At 45.0% G+C, this 19573-nt stretch overlaps 1 protein-coding gene across 1 annotated transcript in view; it reads left to right on the top strand.

Moving 5' to 3' along the window:
- The window catches only part of LOC126262257 (centrosome-associated protein CEP250-like), a 490208-nt gene that overhangs the window by 353776 nt on the left and 116859 nt on the right, over positions 1-19573 (top strand). Inside the window, exons 7-11 of the mRNA XM_049958743.1 lie at positions 1656-2612; positions 10820-10972; positions 12966-13154; positions 15362-15501; positions 15595-17845. Of these exons, the coding sequence (XP_049814700.1) occupies positions 1656-2612; positions 10820-10972; positions 12966-13154; positions 15362-15501; positions 15595-17845 (3690 nt within the window). The remainder of the gene's footprint in view (positions 1-1655; positions 2613-10819; positions 10973-12965; positions 13155-15361; positions 15502-15594; positions 17846-19573) is intronic.

Here is a 19573-nt window from a genome sequence, read left to right as displayed (position 1 = left end):
GAGAAAGACTGCAGAGAGCCATCTGGCTCACACTTCCGTTGACACAGTCTAGTGAGATTGCTACCAGTCACATTGAGTATCATACTGTGTGAGACGCTTGGTATGCAAGCTAGCATTCTCCCTCCATGCTAGTCATCAGCCAAGCATGCAACTTAACAAAATTACAGGGAATCTTGCTCTGTGTGAGATTGACTTTACAGTTACAACAACAGGATAGACTGATCTACGTGTAGTTTCGGTCATGGGGCAATTTCCTTGCTTACAATAATATTTTGTCTTTAAGCCCCATATAAATTATCACAAGACTGAAAAGACGTTGTATTTTATTGTTCTTGGAAACGTACTTGCTTTGATATATCATACTTGGTGTGGAATGTCTTTAATATAGTTTCACATGCATTTATTTTATGGGTAAGTATTACACAAAACAATTAACACTATTCCCCTGTAGAATATTCCTGCGTTTATTTCCATCCATTTGAGGCAGTCTCATATCACAGTACCTTATTTCTTTGTTGTATATATGTAATTGTTGTCTGTAGAAACACCACTGTTGCTTCCTGCGTGACAGCTGTGTTTTATTTATTTGCTATGCCTTGAATGAAGCTAGTGTCGTCGTATTATAATTTTTTACATACTGTATGACCAAATCTTGCCTTCTCTTGTTTGATTATGCTTGAGCTTGCTTGCGGTCGTATATTTCGAGTGATCTGGTATACATAATTATATTTTTTCTATGCTTTGTTATGTCTCAGAGAAAAGAGCACACGGTCTTTCTTTAGAAACACAATTTATTATTTGCGGTGAGAAGCCGATGCGTATTTTTTGAGCACTATGTTTTTATTTGTTCTGAACTAATTTAATGGAAAATTTTGCCTGTATTTATCTCCGGTTTGATTATGCTTGAGCTTGCTTGCGGTCGTATATTTCGAGTGATCTGGTATACATGATTATATTTTTTTCTATGCTTTGTTATGTCCCAGAGAAAAGAGCACACAGTCTTTCTTTAGAAACACAATTTATTATTTGCAGAGAGAAGCTAATGCGTATTTTTTGAGCACTATGTTTTTATTTGTTCTGATCTAATTTAATGGAAAATTTTGCCTGTATTTATCTCCTGTATTCCATAGTGTGTCATGCAAGGAAGACATTATTTGTTTATTTATTTTGTAAAACACCAGTCTGTTTTTTGTTGCCTCAATCGATGCTGTTGTTATGTATATCTCCGCTTTTGTGAGCCCAGAACACATTAAAGATATTATTTTAAGTTTTACACGTGTTTTATTGTTTATAGTTTCTCAGTTTTAGTTTATAGACGAGTAGAAATATATTTATAGTATTTGCACATTTTATTGTGTTTAGTACCCTTAGCTCATGCAATATATGCATTTTTGTAATTAGTATAGAAAATTTTTTGTTGTTGTATACAAACGCTTTTGTTTGTTCAATTTCTGTTCGCACGCATTTCATCTGTATTTGTAACGAGCACGGAAATAAAAGATATATTGCCTATACGAGAGCCGCATCGCTTTATTTGACCGCACCCGAACGACCCGGTTTGACCGTTCCCAGTCGCTTCCCTTGCCCGCGCCCTAAGCCGGCGGCGGTAACTTTTCGCGAGAGACGGCACGCGGGTGTGGGCCCGCTAATTGCAGATCGAGAACCTGGAGGACCTGCTGAAGGAGAAGGACAACCAGGTGGACATGGCGCGCGCGCGCCTCACGGCGATGCAGGCGCACCACTGCTCTTCCGAGGGCGCGCTGTCCAGCCTGGAGGAGGCCATCGGCGACAAGGAGAAGCAGATGCAGCAGCTGCGCGAGCAGCGGGACCGGGCCGAGCAGGAGAAGGCGGAGGAGCGCGAGCTGCACGAGCGCGAGCTGGCCGAGTACAAGATGAAGCTGCACGCGCTCGAGAGCGAGGTCGAGAAGCTGGGCGCGCGGCTGGAGCGCGCGCAGGCTGAGAAGGACCGGCTGGAGGCCAAGCTGGAGAGCTCGCAGTCCGAGCTGGGCAAGTCGAAGGCGGAGCTGGACAAGGCGGCGAGCGAGGCGGGCCGCAGCGGCGCCGACTGGGAGGCGGCCAAGCAGCGGCTGGCGCGCCTCGAGCTGGAGAACGAGCGCCTGCGCCACGACCTGGAGCGCTCGCAGGCCACGTTCGGCCGCAGCACGCTCACCACCTCGCAGGAGCTGGACCGCGTGCAAGAGAAGGCGGAGAAGGCGGCGGCGGAGCTGCGGCGCGCGCAGGCCGAGCTGCGCGTCACGCAGGCCGACAACGAGCGCGCGCGCGCCGAGGCGGCCGCGCTACAGGAGAAGGTGGAGAAGTCGCAGGGCGAGGTGTACCGGCTCAAGGCGCGCCTCGAGAACGCGCAGGCCGAGCGCGAGAGCCTGCGCGACGAGTACGAGCGCGCGCAGCAGGCGGCCGCGCGCCTGCACGCCGAGCGCGACAAGTCGTCCGCCGAGCTGGAGAAGGCGCGCGAGGAGCTGGAGCGCTCGCAGGCCACGCTGGGCAAGGCGCAGCTGCAGCAGGACAAGCTGCAGAACGCGCTCGACAAGGTGCAGACCGACCTGGACAAGCTGCAGGAGCGCTTCGACAAGTCCCAGGCCGAGGTGCGCCGGGTGAGTACCACTACTCCGTTGCCGGGCTGAGCACGGCACGTGTACCCTTCCCTGCCTCACCTCATTTTACCTGCCCTCTAATCCTCGTAATGGAGGACTACACTCGTAAGCCGTTCGAAATGTGGTGTATCATTTTTTGTTTTCCCATTGTATGATGATTTTGAACTACTGTAAAATATTCTAACAGATTAACGGTCAATCTCAGGCAGTCATCGTGGGTGTGAGGATTGCAACAAATCAGTTTCATAAAATACCACCAAAAGTGGATGGCACTACATGACAGTGTGTTAGAAAAGTTCTCAAAACCGTTCCAAAATCATTTTAAAATGTTGGCCGAGAGCGAGTAGGACTACTACGAGTACAAAAAATGTCGTGTGACTTGGGCCCCCTGTCGGGTAGACCGTTTGCCGGGTGCAAGTCTTTCGATTTGACGCCACTTCGGCGACTTGCGTGGCGATGGGGATGAAATGAAGATGATTAGGACAACACAACACCCAGTCCCTAAGCGGAGAAAATCTCCGACCCAGCCGGGAATCGAACCCGGGCCCTTAGGATTGACATTCTGTCGCACTGACCACACAGCTACTGTGGGCGGACCTACGAGTACAATAAGGGTTCTGTACAAACTTAATTAGGAATATGTGTATTGACAGTACATACATTCTGACAGGTGAGCTTCTCGACAATTTTTTCCTGTTATCGACATTGTTGTTGTTGTTGTTGTGGTCTTCAGTCGGGACACTGGTTTGATGCAGCTCTCCATGCTACTCTATCCTGTGCAAGCTTCTTCACCTCCCAGTACCTACTGCAACCTACATCCTTCTGAATCTGTTTAGTGTATTCATCTCTTGGTCTCCCTCTACGAGTTTTACGCTCCACGACATTAATACTCGCAAAATATCATTTCCGTGGATTCCGAGACTTTCGAGGATGTTTTACTTTCACGTTTGAAGACGGATGACGAATGACAAAAGAGATATTTTTTCGTGTGATATGATTAAAAATTAACATTTTTCTGATTTTTCCTTTACTTCTACTGTGAAACCTTTTTTTTTTTTTTTCTTGTCATATTTCACGATTCGATGTTAAGAGGAAGTATCCCATAGGTTTTTATTAGTGAGTTTGGAAAATATCAAAATATTTGACGTAAATGATTGTATCTTCAGACTGCATTGACCTAGAAGATTCACTTTATTACGTAGCCAAGCGCCAGTAGATCTTACAAACGCGCCGTTTTTGCCACAGCCCGGCAATTCCGTAGATGTTATTTAGATTATCAGGCTCAGATCACTTAACTATAATCCAAGCCCTCCAAAAATAGAGATACTTGAGTAATTCAACTTGATACATATACTCATTCCTGAGAAAAAGGGTTTTGTATTGTCAGACAGACATGTGGATAACAATGTGATCCTGTAAAGGTTCCGTTTTTACCGACTGAATTATTGATAGAAAAAAATGAACGTAACGATCAGGTGCAGAGGAACACACAATGTTTACAGCGCACTGGGTCATCCTCTGATGACAACGTCACTGGATGTAGTATGGAGCTGTTTGCTGTCAGCATACCCCTCTTCCAGCTATTGTCAGGTTTCCAAATCTTGGAACTACTTCTTCTCAGTCAAGTATATTCTCAACTGACCTCAAAAAGTTCACGGAACTTCATTCAGTCCTCCGTACCGGGAAACCAATCAAGTTCTGCAGCTGGCAGTCAGACTTCTAACAACTCAGGTACAGAAGCAGCCAAACAATTATTTGTATTAAAAGGAGGGAAGGTGATACACATTACGCAGAAATCGAGAGAATTATAAATGCACCACATCAGATTTGACAATAGAGATGGAGGAAATCAGCCACGGCTGTGTTAAAAGAACTGTCAGATACTCTCTTGATCATTTCACTCACTAGGAGCAACTACAGAAACGTAAATCAAGATGGCCATGCAGAGATTTGAACCTTACTCCTAAAAAATATGTGTCTGATCGCAGTGTCTGTAATTACTGAGCAAACATTTTTTTTAAAATTATACTGTCACGGGACATTGTCCTGGCCAGCTACTATTTTCTGAGTTAGTTCTTTATTCATCCATACACTGCCTGTGCAATAATACAGTGCTGTCGGCTGAATACGACAAGAAAACAGTAAAGTGAACTTACAAATAGAATTAAATACACCAAAGCAGAATGGATGGAAGCAGTGGGAGTGAAGTAAGTCAGATGCAGTGACATAATATAACATTAGTGGAATCCTCTCAGGAATGGTGAATAATTATTTCGTAACATGTGCAATTTTGTATGAGACGGGTATTTGAAGCCAGATTTCCTGCTTGCAGATTTGGATTTGATCAATGACCTGGTACAATTTTTCTTACCGTACAACAAATTCAAAAGTATTTGAAGCCAGATTTCCTGCTTGCAGATTTGGATTTGATCAATGACCTGGTACAATTTTTCTTACCGTACAACAAATTCAAAAGTTAATTCATTCATATACACAGGCATTTCGTTTAGCAACAAATTACCTTTTCAGTGCTGCAGTAGAACGAATATTTTTATACTTAGATCACAAAATGGACACTCCAACAAACTTTTTGTATAGGTGTTTAATAAGGTTTTGTATGTTTTGTACAAAGCTCTTTTTTATATCCGCATTTCATAAACAATTTCCCTTATGCTGTTAATATTACACACTGGAGGAGTACGGTTCATATTCAGATCTGACCATTCAGAATAAGATTTTCTGTGGTTTTCCTAAATAAATTATTGCGATTGCCAGGACTGTTCCCCTGAAAAGAACAGGACCGATTTCCTTACTCATCCTTATAATATCTTAGATTGCGCTCTGTCACAATTGACTTTGTTGGCAATGGGACGGTAAACCCTAATCGCGAAAACCCTAATATTTCGTCGTTACACTATTCGCTCATCCGTAACCATAGGCCCACTGTACATATTTCATGTGCAACATACGCATGGCTGAGATCAGAATCACAGGTAATACAAGGATACTGTTCTTCCCAAAATAACCATAACTGGAGCACTGACATTGAGCTATGAAGCTGTTAGTTGCTGATAGGTCTCCATAGGTATATGCAGCCATACACTGCTTCCTAGAATTGTTGAAGGATGCATAGTGGAAATTCACACATCAGAACTGATGATCAAGATCTTTCCGCATATATTTAGAAGAATACACGGATATCTGGCTGCAAGGGATTGGGTCTGAAGTCTTCGTTGTCCTCTTCCACCCATATGCAGGCAATTGTAGCCATGTGGCAAGGAGCTTGATTTGCAAGAATAGATTTTTTAATAAAAATAGCCAATAGTACATTCCACTCACATTAATGGTCCTATAAAATGCCTATAAATTATTGCTCCTATAAATGCTCCTATAAAATGCCTAAACCAATAATTATATCTGCACTGTCTTATATTTTTCCAGTAAATACTGCAGAATGTTTCTTGACGTTTCATACCAAGCGCTGACACCACATATTGACTTCGGCTCGTCCTGTGACGTAGTAAATATAACTCCAAGGAGAAGGCCTCAGATGCAGTCGAGCCTCAGTACCATCAGCTAGATTCAAGTCTTTTCGAACCAAACACGCTTGTTAGCATGGGAGCATACACCATCCATCTGCTCAGAATCATATTATGTTACACAGTTATTTACTGACCACAGACGAATCTATTTACCATCTAGTTTATTTGTTAACCACAGACACCAGCGTCACTTGGGTATTCACTGTCCACGGCGGTTATTTGTGGTGTCATTAGTGTACTCCCGACTTTCGTTCAGCCACAGAAGCACGTGTTCGCATTAACCACTTACTTTACCCATGACTGCAACGAGAAAAATACTCAAGACTCCCTGTCAGTAAAAATCTCTTCTTCACCAGCTCACAACGCAAAGCATGTGGCACCCTTAGTATACCTCACATCTAAGGGGCGACGATAATAATCTGACTCAAAAGATTTTATGATACAATTTCCTTCCAAAAACACTTCTACATTCACATATCTGCGCTAACATTCGTACAGCCTTTCAGAACACCCTTTGCCAAAGAGTACTTTAAGGTTTTATATTGTACTTTGAATAATTTCCTCGGAGTTCCTGGAAGCATTGTCTCTTCAGTTTGAATTTTCGCCGCTTTTAACAGTTTGAAATAGCGAAGTGCAAGGTCACACGATCACAGTAGATGTTCTAGGGCAGCAACATTATTTGACAGATATGTTGGGGTGTTGTCTCGCAGAAAAATCCGACTGTTTTCTATTTATTTTCATAGATATTTCCTTCTGATAGCTTCTCGTGCGCGACGAAAGATGTACACATGAAGTTCGTTAATCACAGCTTATTCTTCTAGTATGACTTTATTGTGAGAGGCATCTCCTTTTCTCCAAGTGTAGTTTATACTTCCTTGACGTTCTTTTCTCTCATTCACGAGTCTCACGTTTTACATGGGGCTGTAAATGAAATATCGTGTTCCGTCAGGAGTCTGGACAATTATCAGAAAATCTGCCATTACGTTGAGAATGTTTGCCATTGACATTCGAGCTTCCTTCTGTTGAAAGGACAGTTATCTCGGAAGAACGTCAAAACAACTCACATATGTTGAAAACACCCTACTGAAACCTGTGAAAAGTCCTTTATGAATGAGCGACTTCAGATAGAGTGATCTCAGGATATAGAGGAATGCGCCAGATGTTTCCATCAAAATATGAGGATGGCCACACTAGGACGCCTTCGACTTACAGTGCTAATCGAACACTACGAAATTTTTCATTTCCGTGCTTCCTTAGTCTTTTTTTTCTAATAGAGACAATAGACTCAATCAAAATACTAAAAAACAACAAAGTTCCAGGAAGAGATGGCATAACAGCTGAATTATTTAAGAAGGGAGGAATAAAAATTGCAAAACAAATACACAAACTTATTACGAACATCTGGAATGAAGAAATAATGCCACATGATTGGATAGATGCGATAATAATACCAATTCATAAAAAGGGCGACAAACAACAAAGCGGAAACTACAGAGGCATCTCATTAATTAGCGCCGTCTATAAAGCGTTCTCCAAGATCCTCTAGAAAAAATTAGAACCCTATTTAAAAGAGATAATAAATGGATAACAAGCGGGATTTACGAGGAATCGTTCAACTATTGACCAGATATTCATACTGAAAGAAGCCGTATCTAAATATTGGGAGTATAACAAAAGAATGGCAATGCTGTTTGTTGATTTTAAGAAAGCCTATGACAGTATACCCAGAGATAAGTTATGCGAGAAAATTGAGAGATTCGGAATACCGAAGAAGATTATAAATCTTTTGAAAGCGACACTAAAAGGTTCGAAAGGTGTAGTGAAAATGGATGGAGAATATTCCAAGGCGTTTGACATAAAACAGGAGACAGGCACGGAGATGGAATATCACCCCGCTTGTTCAACATTCTACTAGAGGAAGCGCTGGACGCAGCAAGTGAAGCAGAAGAGGGAATTAAAATAGGAACAAAAATAAATGTACTGGTCTTTGCAGATGATGTAGCACTAGTCGTTGAAAATCCGGATGATCTTAAAATACTGGCGAAAGGAGTCTTTCAAAAAGCAAAGGAAAATGGATTAAAAGTAAATGATGAGACAACAAAATTCATGAGAGTAGAAAAAAACTGCAGATCGAAAAGACGGAAAACTCTGCAGATCGATAACCACTTGTTTGAAGAAGTAGATGAGTTTAAATATCTGGGGGTAGTAGTAAACAATAAAAACGATGAGAAGCAAGAAACAGAGGCGAGGATCAAAGCTGCTTCCCGAGTGTCATACTCACTCAACAAACTACTGTCATCTAAAATTTTCTCAAGAGGATCCAAAGTAAGAGTATATAAAACCATAATCAGACCAATATGGGGCAGAAATATAGAGAACAGATAAATACACGGAGACAAAGATAAAAGTTTTTGAAAATAAAATCCTGCGAAAGATATGTGGACCAATCTGTGAGGGAGGAGAATGGCGAAGAAGAAAGAACAGAGAGCTATACAATGAACCAGATATAGTTGCAGAAGCCAAGACAAAAAGACTAAGATGGGCCGGCCACGTCTATAGAAGAGAGCAAGGATCTTTGCTGAGAGAAGTCGCAGAGAATAAACAGGAAGGACTAAGACCTCAAGGCAGACTGAAAATGAGATGGAGAGACCAGATTGCCAAAGATCTCCATGTACTGGGAGCAAGGAAAGAAGATGCCGAGACAGGATACTGAGGAAGAAGCTACTTGACGAGGCCAAAAACCTACTGCGACTTGTGGGGCTAGGAGAGTAAGAGTAAGAGTAAGGTGTGATTTCAGTAGCACTATATTAGTTTGTTCGCATGTCACTTTTTAACTGATATTTCGCTTTCGATGTTCCACAAAGTACCGACTACGGCGCCATTTACGTGACTGATGGTAACTGTGCTTCAAAGTCTGTGACTTTACGCTCCTTTCCTGCTAGTGGTGCTAATCCGAGGAATATTATATTCATGTCGACAATAGTTCAACCGACATTTGCACATTGATTCACATTTTTTCCCTCCGCGACATACACGAAAAACTACCTATATCATTGCTCCATTTGACTAACGTACATTTCCCGAAATGCCAGTGTCACTAACTGCCTGGACAACCTAGTGAGGACAATTGGATAGCTACCTGAAGGTGAGCAGCGGCTCTCGCATGAAAAGCCGATATTAACTGTCGATGTCATTATTTAACGACTGCAGCGTCGGTGTGCTAACTATATGACACTCCACACTGCAGTCCAACGACAAAAAATTCGGGCTATAAACCGACGACGTGTTGGCATCGCTGTGTCTTATTTTTTTTAAATCGCTGTGTTTTCGATGAAAAAGTGTGCCTACAGTTCCCTCTTAACACTGAGTGAAGGTACATATTGCATGACCATTAACACACATTATTCTACAGTCAAAATATTCTCTTGCTGTGCATCTACGTTTTCAAAATTGAAGCACTTTAGAACAAATTTGGCTATCGCTCATTTGATTTTATAAATTCTCACGTGTAGTAAGGGCTACCCATTTTCATAATGGTAATGATTCTACCATTATTACAGGGACTGTCCGTGAGTGTTTTCATGGTTTCCATCCATTGTTTATGGTCTGGCTCCTGTTTAAACAATCTGTACTTCTCAGAATTATTCTTCATTCTAATTGGATCACTGTCATTGTGTAGCGTTTTCAAAGCAAGTAATTTGTCCTACAGCTTCCAGCTGTAAGGAATAGCCCAGTTTCATGCAGCGTTCTTATATGTTTTATAGTACAATAGTTAGAAAATGGTTCTGCATAAAGCAACCGTACTTTTAACTCAGTAAAAAAACGCTACAGGTGTTGTAGAGCGAGTGGTGCAGGGATTAAGAAAGTGGAATCATATTAATTATTAATAGGCTTCAAATCCCCATCCAGCCATCTAGATTAAGGTTTTCCGCAGTTTCCCTCAACCTATTGCAGTGAATGCCGGAATCGTTCCCATAAAAAGCTCAAGGACTATTTTCTGCTCTATCCGTGTCGAATTTGAGCTCGAGGTCCAGTTCTAATGAACTCGCCGTCATTCTTTAATTTTCCTTTCTTTTTTTGCTACGTGGTTGATCCAAACACTGGAATTTTTGCGAAAGTTCTGTACGACATAAGACCTCGATCATTTGGGACATATAACCTACCATCAGCCAATCAATACGCATATGTTGTGCGAGAATGATGAACATCTGATATTCAGACAGGGGATCAAATAATGAAGTACATGTTGCGATGCAACCTGACAACACCATTTGTGTGCGTTAAAAATATGGGCTACCTTTTTACGCCCACGTTACTTTATATTGCAGCATCTGCTGGGAGGGAATAGTGCTGAGGCGCTGTATAGGCCCGTTCCACATAGTGCAGAATATACTTGCATCGTGCTACGTGTAGAAGATTGTTAGGATTTTCAGAGGAATATTTTGGTTAGTCTTGCAACAAGTATGACGTTTTATCCCCATTGTAGATAAGCTCCACTCACCAGTCACCCGAATGGAACAATAGTAAACTGGTCCTATACCTCCTAAAGTTACCAAGTTATCAATGTCCCTCATACATTGAACACGTGCTGTGATCAGGTTGGATAAATATTCATAACTAATTATAACGAGTAATAGAGTGCTAATAGTGACATTTATTTTGCAGCTCCAGATGGAAAAGGAAAAGCAGAACTACGATTTTGAAAACGTACAGTCGCAGCTCGATAAGGCACTAGGCCAAGCGACAAGACTGCAGAAGGAGCGAGAGGCGGTCCAGCTGGAGGTCGATCGGTTAAGGGACAAGTATGAGAAAGCTCAGGTACACTACCTCCGCTAAATTTACTAGCTTTTTACCCGCGGCTTCGCTCGCATGTATGTCACACACATTGCAAACATCTCCCCCTCCACTCTCTGTCTCCTCCTCCCCCGTCTCTGTCCATATCCTCCTACGCCCTTTCGCTGTCCATCTCCTCCTTTCACCACATCTTTGTCCCTCTCCCCCTCATCCTCTTCAATCTGCCTGGCCATCACGTCACCTCGCTTCTCTCTGTCCATCCCATGCCCTCCCCTCTCTCTGTCCACCTTCTCCTCCCCTCGTCTTTTTCCACCTCCTCTTCCACCATCTCCGTCCATCCCTTCCTCCCTCCCTCTCTCCACCTCCTCAACCCCATCCATCTGTCCATCTCCTCTTCTCTCCTCCCTCTGTCCAACTTATTCTCCAGCCACCCTCTGTCCATCTTCATCTCCCTTCCTTTTTCTGTCCAGCTCCTGCTCCCCTTTTCTGTCCATTCCCCTTTTCTGTCCATATCCTCTTACCTTCTCTCTGTCCATCTCATCCTACCCCCTCTCTGTATCTCCTCCTTCCCCCATATCTCTGTCTATCTTCTCCTTGCCCCCCCCTCTCTCTGTCCATCTCCTCCTCACCATTCTCTCTGTCCATCTCTTCCTCCCCCCTCCCTTCCATCTCCTCCTCCTCCCTGCTCTGTCCATGTCCTTCCCCCTCTTGCCCATCTATTTCTGCCCCATCTCTTTGTTCATCTACTCCTACCTCCATCTCCCACATCACTCTGTTTTCATCCACACATCCATCTTAACCCGAGGCAAAAAGTGGAGGAGATGCGGAACAGACATACATACTCTCGTACATACATGAATTTGTTAACAAATACAGGTAATAGCAACTTGGCAGTTGTGAGTACGAGTTCACTGTCTGTTCAGGATTTGCAGCATAACCTGGTAGTTTTTCATACGATTAAGGTAGATATGAAAGGGATGTCCTTACAATGAAAATAATCTCGAGGCACTCGTGGCAGATTTAAACAGTGTAAATCTGTACCTTTACCGGACTGGGTTTTTATAACTCTGTCAACGAAGCACGACCCTTAGAGTCGTTCGCATTTTTTAATTCGCTCCAGATACAGCCATTTCACAGAAAAAGTCGCAGTAGGAAAAATTCTGACTTTCCTTGATGCACCTTTGATTACACAAATATGTAGCCCGTGTAAAAATCCACTGAAATACATATTCAGCAACGGCTAAGTAAGGAGAGTGCCAGTGAGCCAATAGCTCGGTGCCAGAAATGCAAAGAAAGCAGGCAAAGGAGAGCAGGTACATCAGTGCCTTTAATTTGGAAAAACCAAGCTCTTTTTCTGGTGTTATCAGGGCCGTAACTCACGCGGGCGTCTCAGATTTTGGTGTAACGAAACCGTTCGCCACGAAATCAATTGGAGATCACGGCTGCCCACCGACGGGACGTATCCATCCTTTCCCCAACACTCAGGGAAAAAGTTCTTAGCAGTGTCGCGTGTCCCGTTTGACACGATCGGCTAATACCGGCTGCGAATATGGCACAGAAGCCCATAAGTCAGTTACGCCAGCCTGCACCGATAGCGAATAAGCGAAACCAGTCGACTATATTCGGGACCTCCTGTTTATTTCCGGTGTCGGGGGATGAGGGGGGCAGGGGCTTGAGGATGTCCGACATAGCGTTTCATGTGTTGCTCCTTTGACCGCATCACCTGTATAACCGTAGTAGCCATGATCCCCAGCGACCTCCCGGGTCGTCACGCTGAATGAGATGAAGCTGGTTAAGACAGACAACTCACAACGTGAGAAATGTGGAGGCTCGTATTTCGACAGTTCACAAGCTGCTCCCGAAGGCAATAGATCTTTCGTGAGATAGCGATTTCTTTGATAGAGCTGGACCGACAGAGACTCATCCGTAATTCACCACTGCCAGTTGGTCTTTATGCTAGTCATCATCTCTCATCTTACTGTAAAATACTGTTCCAATGAAATCAATTTTTGTCCAGATGTTGATGGCAAGACTCCAGAAGGAGAAAGACGGGGCCATTGAAGAATGTGAAAAGCTCCAAGAAAGGGTTGAGATCCAACAGGGCCAAATATCCAAGGCGCAAAGGGAACGTGAAAACATGCAGACGGAGCTGGATATGATCAAGGAAAGATGGGACAAAGCGCAACAGTTGCATCAGAAAATTCAGGTACCGTCAGTTTAATGTATTGTATCATCCTTTATTTCAATTGGTTGAATTTTCTTCATTGTGTGCCAAGTTGTTCATAAGGTGAAGTCTGTGGGTCTTAGGATGACGACTTAGGTGTTACTTCTCTGAATTTTCACTGCTGGTAAGGTTATTTTACACTGGCGGAAGCTCGCTCGAGACAAGTTAGCGGCCGCAAATATCCTTGTACAATAGTCCTTTACTTGTTAGTAAAGAGGTCTATTCTGTTTCGCATTTCGTAATTGAGTTGAAGGACAGTGGAAGAAAGCGTATCCGGTTTAGATCCAAACGTTTTCTCTTTCTGTTAAGCACTTATTATGCCTTCAAATCTTTTCATTTAGCTGTGTTACTAGGATATAAAAGTATTGCGGCAGCGGCAATAAAAATAAATAAAACTGAGAATAAACGGAATGCTGATTTTTCTGTTGCGGTGTCTCTCTGCGAGGAAGTCTGAAGCGGCGAAGGATTCATTTTTGACAACTATAAATGGAAGATATAGTTTCCAGGCCGTGACCAGCACTGGAAGATAATACACTCCTGGAAATGGAAAAAAGAACACATTGACACCGGTGTGTCAGACCCACCATACGTGCTCTGGACACTGCGAGAGGGCTGTACAAGCAATGATCACACGCACGGCACAGTGGACACACCAGGAACCGCGGTGTTGGCCGTCGAATGGCGCTAGCTGCGCAGCATTTGTGCACCGCCGCCGTCAGTGTCAGCCAGTTTGCCGTGGCATACGGAGCTCCATCGCAGTCTTTAACACTGGTAGCATGCCGCGACAGCGTGGACGTGAACCGTATGTGCAGTTGACGGACTTTGAGCGAGGGCGTATAGTGGGCATGCGGGAGGCCGGGTGGACGTACCGCCGAATTGCTCAACACGTGGGGCATGAGGTCTCCACAGTACATCGATGTTGTCGCCAGTGGTCGGCGGAAGGTGCACGTGCCCGTCGACCTGGGACCGGACCGCAGCGACGCACGGATGCACGCCAAGACCGTAGGATCCTACGCAGTGCCGTAGGGGACCGCACCGCCACTTCCCAGCAAATTAGGGACACTGTTGCTCCTGGGGTATCGGCGAGGACCATTCGCAACCGTCTCCATGAAGCTGGGCTACGGTCCCGCACACCGTTAGGCCGTCTTCCGCTCACGCCCCAACATCGTGCAGCCCACCTCCAGTGGTGTCGCGACAGGCGTGAATGGAGGGACGAATGGAGACGTGTCGTCTTCAGCGATGAGAGTCGCTTCTGCCTTGGTGCCAATGATGGTCGTATGCGTGTTTGGCGCCGTGCAGGTGAGCGCCACAATCAGGACTGCATACGACCGAGGCACACAGGGCCAACACCCGGCATCATGGTGTGGGGAGCGATCTCCTACACTGGCCGTACACCACTGGTGATCGTCGAGGGGACACTGAATAGTGCACGGTACATCCAAACCGTCATCGAACCCATCGTTCTACCATTCCTAGACCGGCAAGGGAACTTGCTGTTCCAACAGGACAATGCACGTCCGCATGTATCCCATGCCACCCAACGTGCTCTAGAAGGTGTAAGTCAACTACCCTGGCCAGCAAGATCTCCGGATCTGTCCCCCATTGAGCATGTTTGGGACTGGATGAAGCGTCGTCTCACGCGCTCTGCACGTCCAGCACGAACGCTGCTCCAACTGAGGCGCCAGGTGGAAATGGCATGGCAAGCCGTTCCACAGGACTACATCCAGCATCTCTACGATCGTCTCCATGGGAGAATAGCAGCCTGCATTGCTGCGAAAGGTGGATATACACTGTACTAGTGCCGACATCGTGCATGCTCTGTTGCCTGTGTCTATGTGCCTGTGGTTCTGTCAGTGTGATCATGTGATGTATCTGACCCCAGGAATGTGTCAATAAAGTTTCCCCTTCCTGGGACAATGAATTCACGGTGTTCTTATTTCAATTTCCAGGAGTGTAGATACGCGAGGAAGCTACTCAGTAGCAGTGGTGGAAGGTCGGACAGTAACGTAGTGATCACTGGCCTGGCAAAGTTACAATTTGTCGTGCGGTCAGCCTAGAGTTTTTAATGCTGCATTTTTTTATAAATTGAGATACTATTTCGGCCACTATATTTTAACTGATTATTAAAGCAAACATGAGTATCATTAAGTAATAGTGAATAACAAGAATATACTCCTCTTTTTTTGCAGATGGAACGAGACGACGCGTTAACTGAAATCGAAATATTGAAAGATAAGTTGGACAAGTCACAGACAGTGTCACAGAAAGCGATGGAGGAAAGAGACAACGCAAACAAAGAGTTTGAACGTATGCTCGAAAAATACGATAGGTATCTCACATTCGATTTGGTAGTACTACTGTCAAGTTAAGTCTGAACTTTTGCTTATCTGTTTATTTTACTGATGACCAATATGTTATACAGGTCGCAGGGCGAAGTGTACCGAATGCAGAACAAACTGGAGGCAGCAGAGGCGGAGAAGGACCGACTCGAGATGGAGGTGGAGAAGGCTCAGCTGTTGGCTACCAAGTCGCGCGAAGATCAGCGCAAAACACAAGACGAGCTGCAGCGGGTCCAAGAGATGTACGACCGAGCTGCGCTCCAGCTGGGCCGCACTAAGGAGAATGAGGAGAAATTCAAAGAAGAGATAGACCGCATGGCTGTCGACCTCGACATGGTGCGCGAGCGATACGAAAAGACGCAGATCGAGATGCGGCGTCTGCAGAGTGATCGCGAGAAGTACCAGGGGGACAGTGAGCGCCTCAGTTTCGAACTGGAGCGCGCGCACACGCAGTGCGCAAAGGCACAGGCTGCAAATGAAAAGAGCCAGGAGGAAATGGCCCGCCTGCAGGTGGAGCTAGAGAAGATGTACGACAAGCACGACAAGGCCCAGGCCGAGCTGCGAAAGTCTCAGTCGGAGCTGGAGCGCTACCGTACCGAGGCAGAGCAGCTGCGCGAGGAAGCGGAGCGGTACGCTGCCAGGATGGGCAAGTACCAGGACACGCAGGAGAGGACCAAGGAGGAGCAGGATCGCCTCAAGGCCGAAGTAGAGCGGCTGCGGGATAGGCTCGAGAAGACGAACAGTGAGTTGGAGCGAGCGCGAAAGGCAGAGCAGGAGGCAGTCCGTCTGCGAATGGAGCTGGAGCGTGCGGAAGGTGTAAGAGGTAAATACCAATTCGAACAGGAGAAGTGGGCTGCAGAAACTGGTAGGCTGCAGGCAGAGTGCGAGAAATTGCGCGAGCGGCTGGACACGAGCCAACTGGAGATGCAGAGGGCGCTGGTGGCCAACGAGAAGCAGGAGGAGCGCCTGCACGAGCTCCAACTCGAGCTGGAGCTCGGCAAGGCCGAGTCGATGAAAATGACGGCGACCCAGGAAAAACAGCAGGGCGAGATAGAGCGGTTGCACATCGAGTGCGAAAAAGTGCGCGATCGACACGAGACCCTCCAGATGCGCTCCGAAGCACTGGAGAAGGAGAACGAGCGGCTGCGCTCCGAATTGGCGCAGAAGGAGCGCCAGTTGGCGGTGGGCGACAAGAGCCGCACCGAGGTGGAGAGGGCGGGCGCCGCCGAGGTGGACAAGCTCCGCGAGCGGCTGGAGCAGGCGCAGGCAGACCTGTCCAGGGCGCAGCAGCTGCGCGAACACTCCGACGCCGAGGCGCAGCGCCTGGCGCGGGAGCTCGAGAAGTCGCAGCTGCACCTCGGCAAGTACCAGGAGAACAACGAGGCTGCGCGGATAGAGTTTGAGCGAATGGCGACGGAGCTCAGTCGTCTGCACGAAAAGCTCGAGAGGGCGCAGGCGGACGCGCAGCGGGCGTCGGACGAGCGTGCTCAGCTGCAGGCGGAGAGGGACGCACTGCAGGCGGACCTGCTCCGCGCGAGAAAGGCCGCCGATCAGATGCAGGAAGTGCAGCAGCGCACTCGGCAGGATGCCGACAGACGTTTGCAGGAGGATGCCTCCAAGATGCAGCAGGAGCTCGCACAAGCTGCGAGGGAGAAGGAGAGGTTGAACTCCGCACTGGAGAAGCGCGAGAAGCAGGCGGAAAGGTTAGAGAAACAGATGGCGAAAATGGAGTCCGAGGTGAAACAGCTCACGCTCGAGAGAGACCAGTTAGTGGTGCAACTGGAGAAGTCACAGGACATGCTGATGAACTTCCAGCAGGAGCTGCAACAGTCAGAGTCGGAGCTCAGTCGACTGAAGACCGAGCACCGCAAGGTGGCGCAAGATGCCGAATCGCTGGAAGGGAGAGACCGGCAGGTCCAGGAGCTTCAGCAACAACTGCAGAACTTGCAGAGGGAAAGGGACCGAGAACGGCAGAGGGCGGAGCGGGCGGACCGCCGCCTGCAGGAGCTGGGCTCGCAGGCAGAGGCAGACACCGGTCAGTGGCGCCGTGCCGTGGAGGCGGAACGGGACAGGGCCGACAGGGCGGAGAGGACTGTGGCCGAACTGCAGAAAAGGGTGCAGGCTGTAGAGAGGCAGATGAATGCCCAACAGCAACAGATGGCTCAAATGCAACAACAGCAGCAACAACAGGTGCCACCGGCTGCTGCCGAGGAACTGAACAGACTGCGTAAAGAGCTCGAAAAATCGCAGGCGGAACTCAAGAACGCGTCTGTTGAGCGAGAACGATTCCAGGCACAGTTGGAGATGCTAGTTCAGGAGCTGGAGAAGAACCAGGTTAGTTGGAGGATTGCCCAAAATGTGACAGGTTTATTTTCTGCATCACTGTACATATTTATATCACATTATTTCTTTCGATTGTGTGCCTGACGTATTTCGAGGACTTTTTGTGAGCTTGCTTATTTTGTGTCCTTATTTGAGTTTGATATGAACAAAATCATTGACTTGCCACCATTACTGAATTAAGAACCCTGTCATAATGAATAAACTTTCTCTTAAAAAGTTACCAGTACTTCTTTTATGAGTAGATACTACACAGCTAATAAGACAGTGCATTTTTGTGCCCATTTCTTGTTTTGAAAGTGGCATATTCTTTATGACAAGGTATTCAGCAATTTAATTTTATTTACTGAGCTTCTTAATTTTCTTTATTGAAAGTCAACTGGCACACTATGAAAGCTGAGTGTTAGAATTCGGCATGCTACTACACTGTACCTGTATTCTTTGGGCATATCCTCCAACCCACACTTGTTCATTTTTGTTATGACTTATGAGCATATTCCTGTAACTATTTTTATTCAAATCCTGCACTTGTTTAATGATTGTCAGGTATGTAGCATTATGTATGTATTATCTGTTTCAGAAATTAATTTTTGTTTTGTATTATTGATGCAGTGAAGTCTGAAGCTCCTGTCCATGTATCTTTCAATTTATTTTCCAAACAAAACTACCTCAAGATAGCTTTTCTTTACTGGGTGGAGCATGTTTTCAAATAACTGTACATATTTTTAAAAATCTGCGTATGTTGTACATAGATGAGATTTACAGCTTTAAGTGTGACAGGCATTACTCTGATGATAATGCTATGTTTGTGATATGCTGTTAGAGGATTATGTTTCTTTTAATTTCAGATTCATATGCTGCTTTTCAGTGTCTCTTATGATTTTTCAGACATAGCACTTAGCTTTGTATTGGAAAATGCCATTGTAATGGATGTCTGCTTCTCAGTTTTTATTGTGTGTTGTATATAGGTCATGCCTTCATTTGGAACCTAATTTAACCTTTGTACATTTTTGGAATGCATTACTATTGATGTACATTCATTTTTGTACTGTATATCATTTTCATGTTTATGTTCCATGTTAGTTATGTGTGTCAGAAGCCAGAATGTGTATAGCTGGAATTTACTCCTTTGTAGTTCTTGCATCTCACTTACCATAAGTTGTAATGATCTAAAATTTTTTTCTTTTGTGACAAAGGAAGAGTGTTTGATTGATGTGCATTTAAACAGCAACAACAAGAACAGAGGCTATAGAAATTAAATGCAGATGGTGTCACATCCAAGAATTTTAAAAGTGACAAGATGGGCATAAAAAGTAGTAAGCCAAAAGTAAAAAGGTTAAGCAAAATGTGGAAGAGGAGTAGGAAAGCTTCCAAGTGACTTTTCTTTCCTTACAACATCTGTATATCTTCTGTTCATCTTCTTCTTACTCTTAACACTTATTTATCCCATTAAAGGGATGGCCAGGATATGAAATCTGTTTTCTGCTTTTGTTTCTGTTGATCATGAGCCACTCTTCAGTTCTTGGAAAAGCATTAATACACAGTCTTCTTTTGTCAAAGACAGCATATATTGATTTTTCTGATTTTGTATGTAGATTTTAAAAATTACTTTATATAATTTAAAGTGTACATATTTGCTTTTTATTTTAATATTAGTTTAAAGTTTCTGTAAATACTTACTTGTTAAAAAAATTACTTTGCACTGATTAATTCTAATAGGAG

Source organism: Schistocerca nitens, chromosome 6 (assembly GCF_023898315.1).
Source record: "Schistocerca nitens isolate TAMUIC-IGC-003100 chromosome 6, iqSchNite1.1, whole genome shotgun sequence".
NCBI lineage: Eukaryota > Metazoa > Arthropoda > Insecta > Orthoptera > Acrididae > Schistocerca > Schistocerca nitens.
Note: the sequence above shows the minus strand (reverse complement) of the source record. Positions and strands in the feature narration are given on the sequence as shown.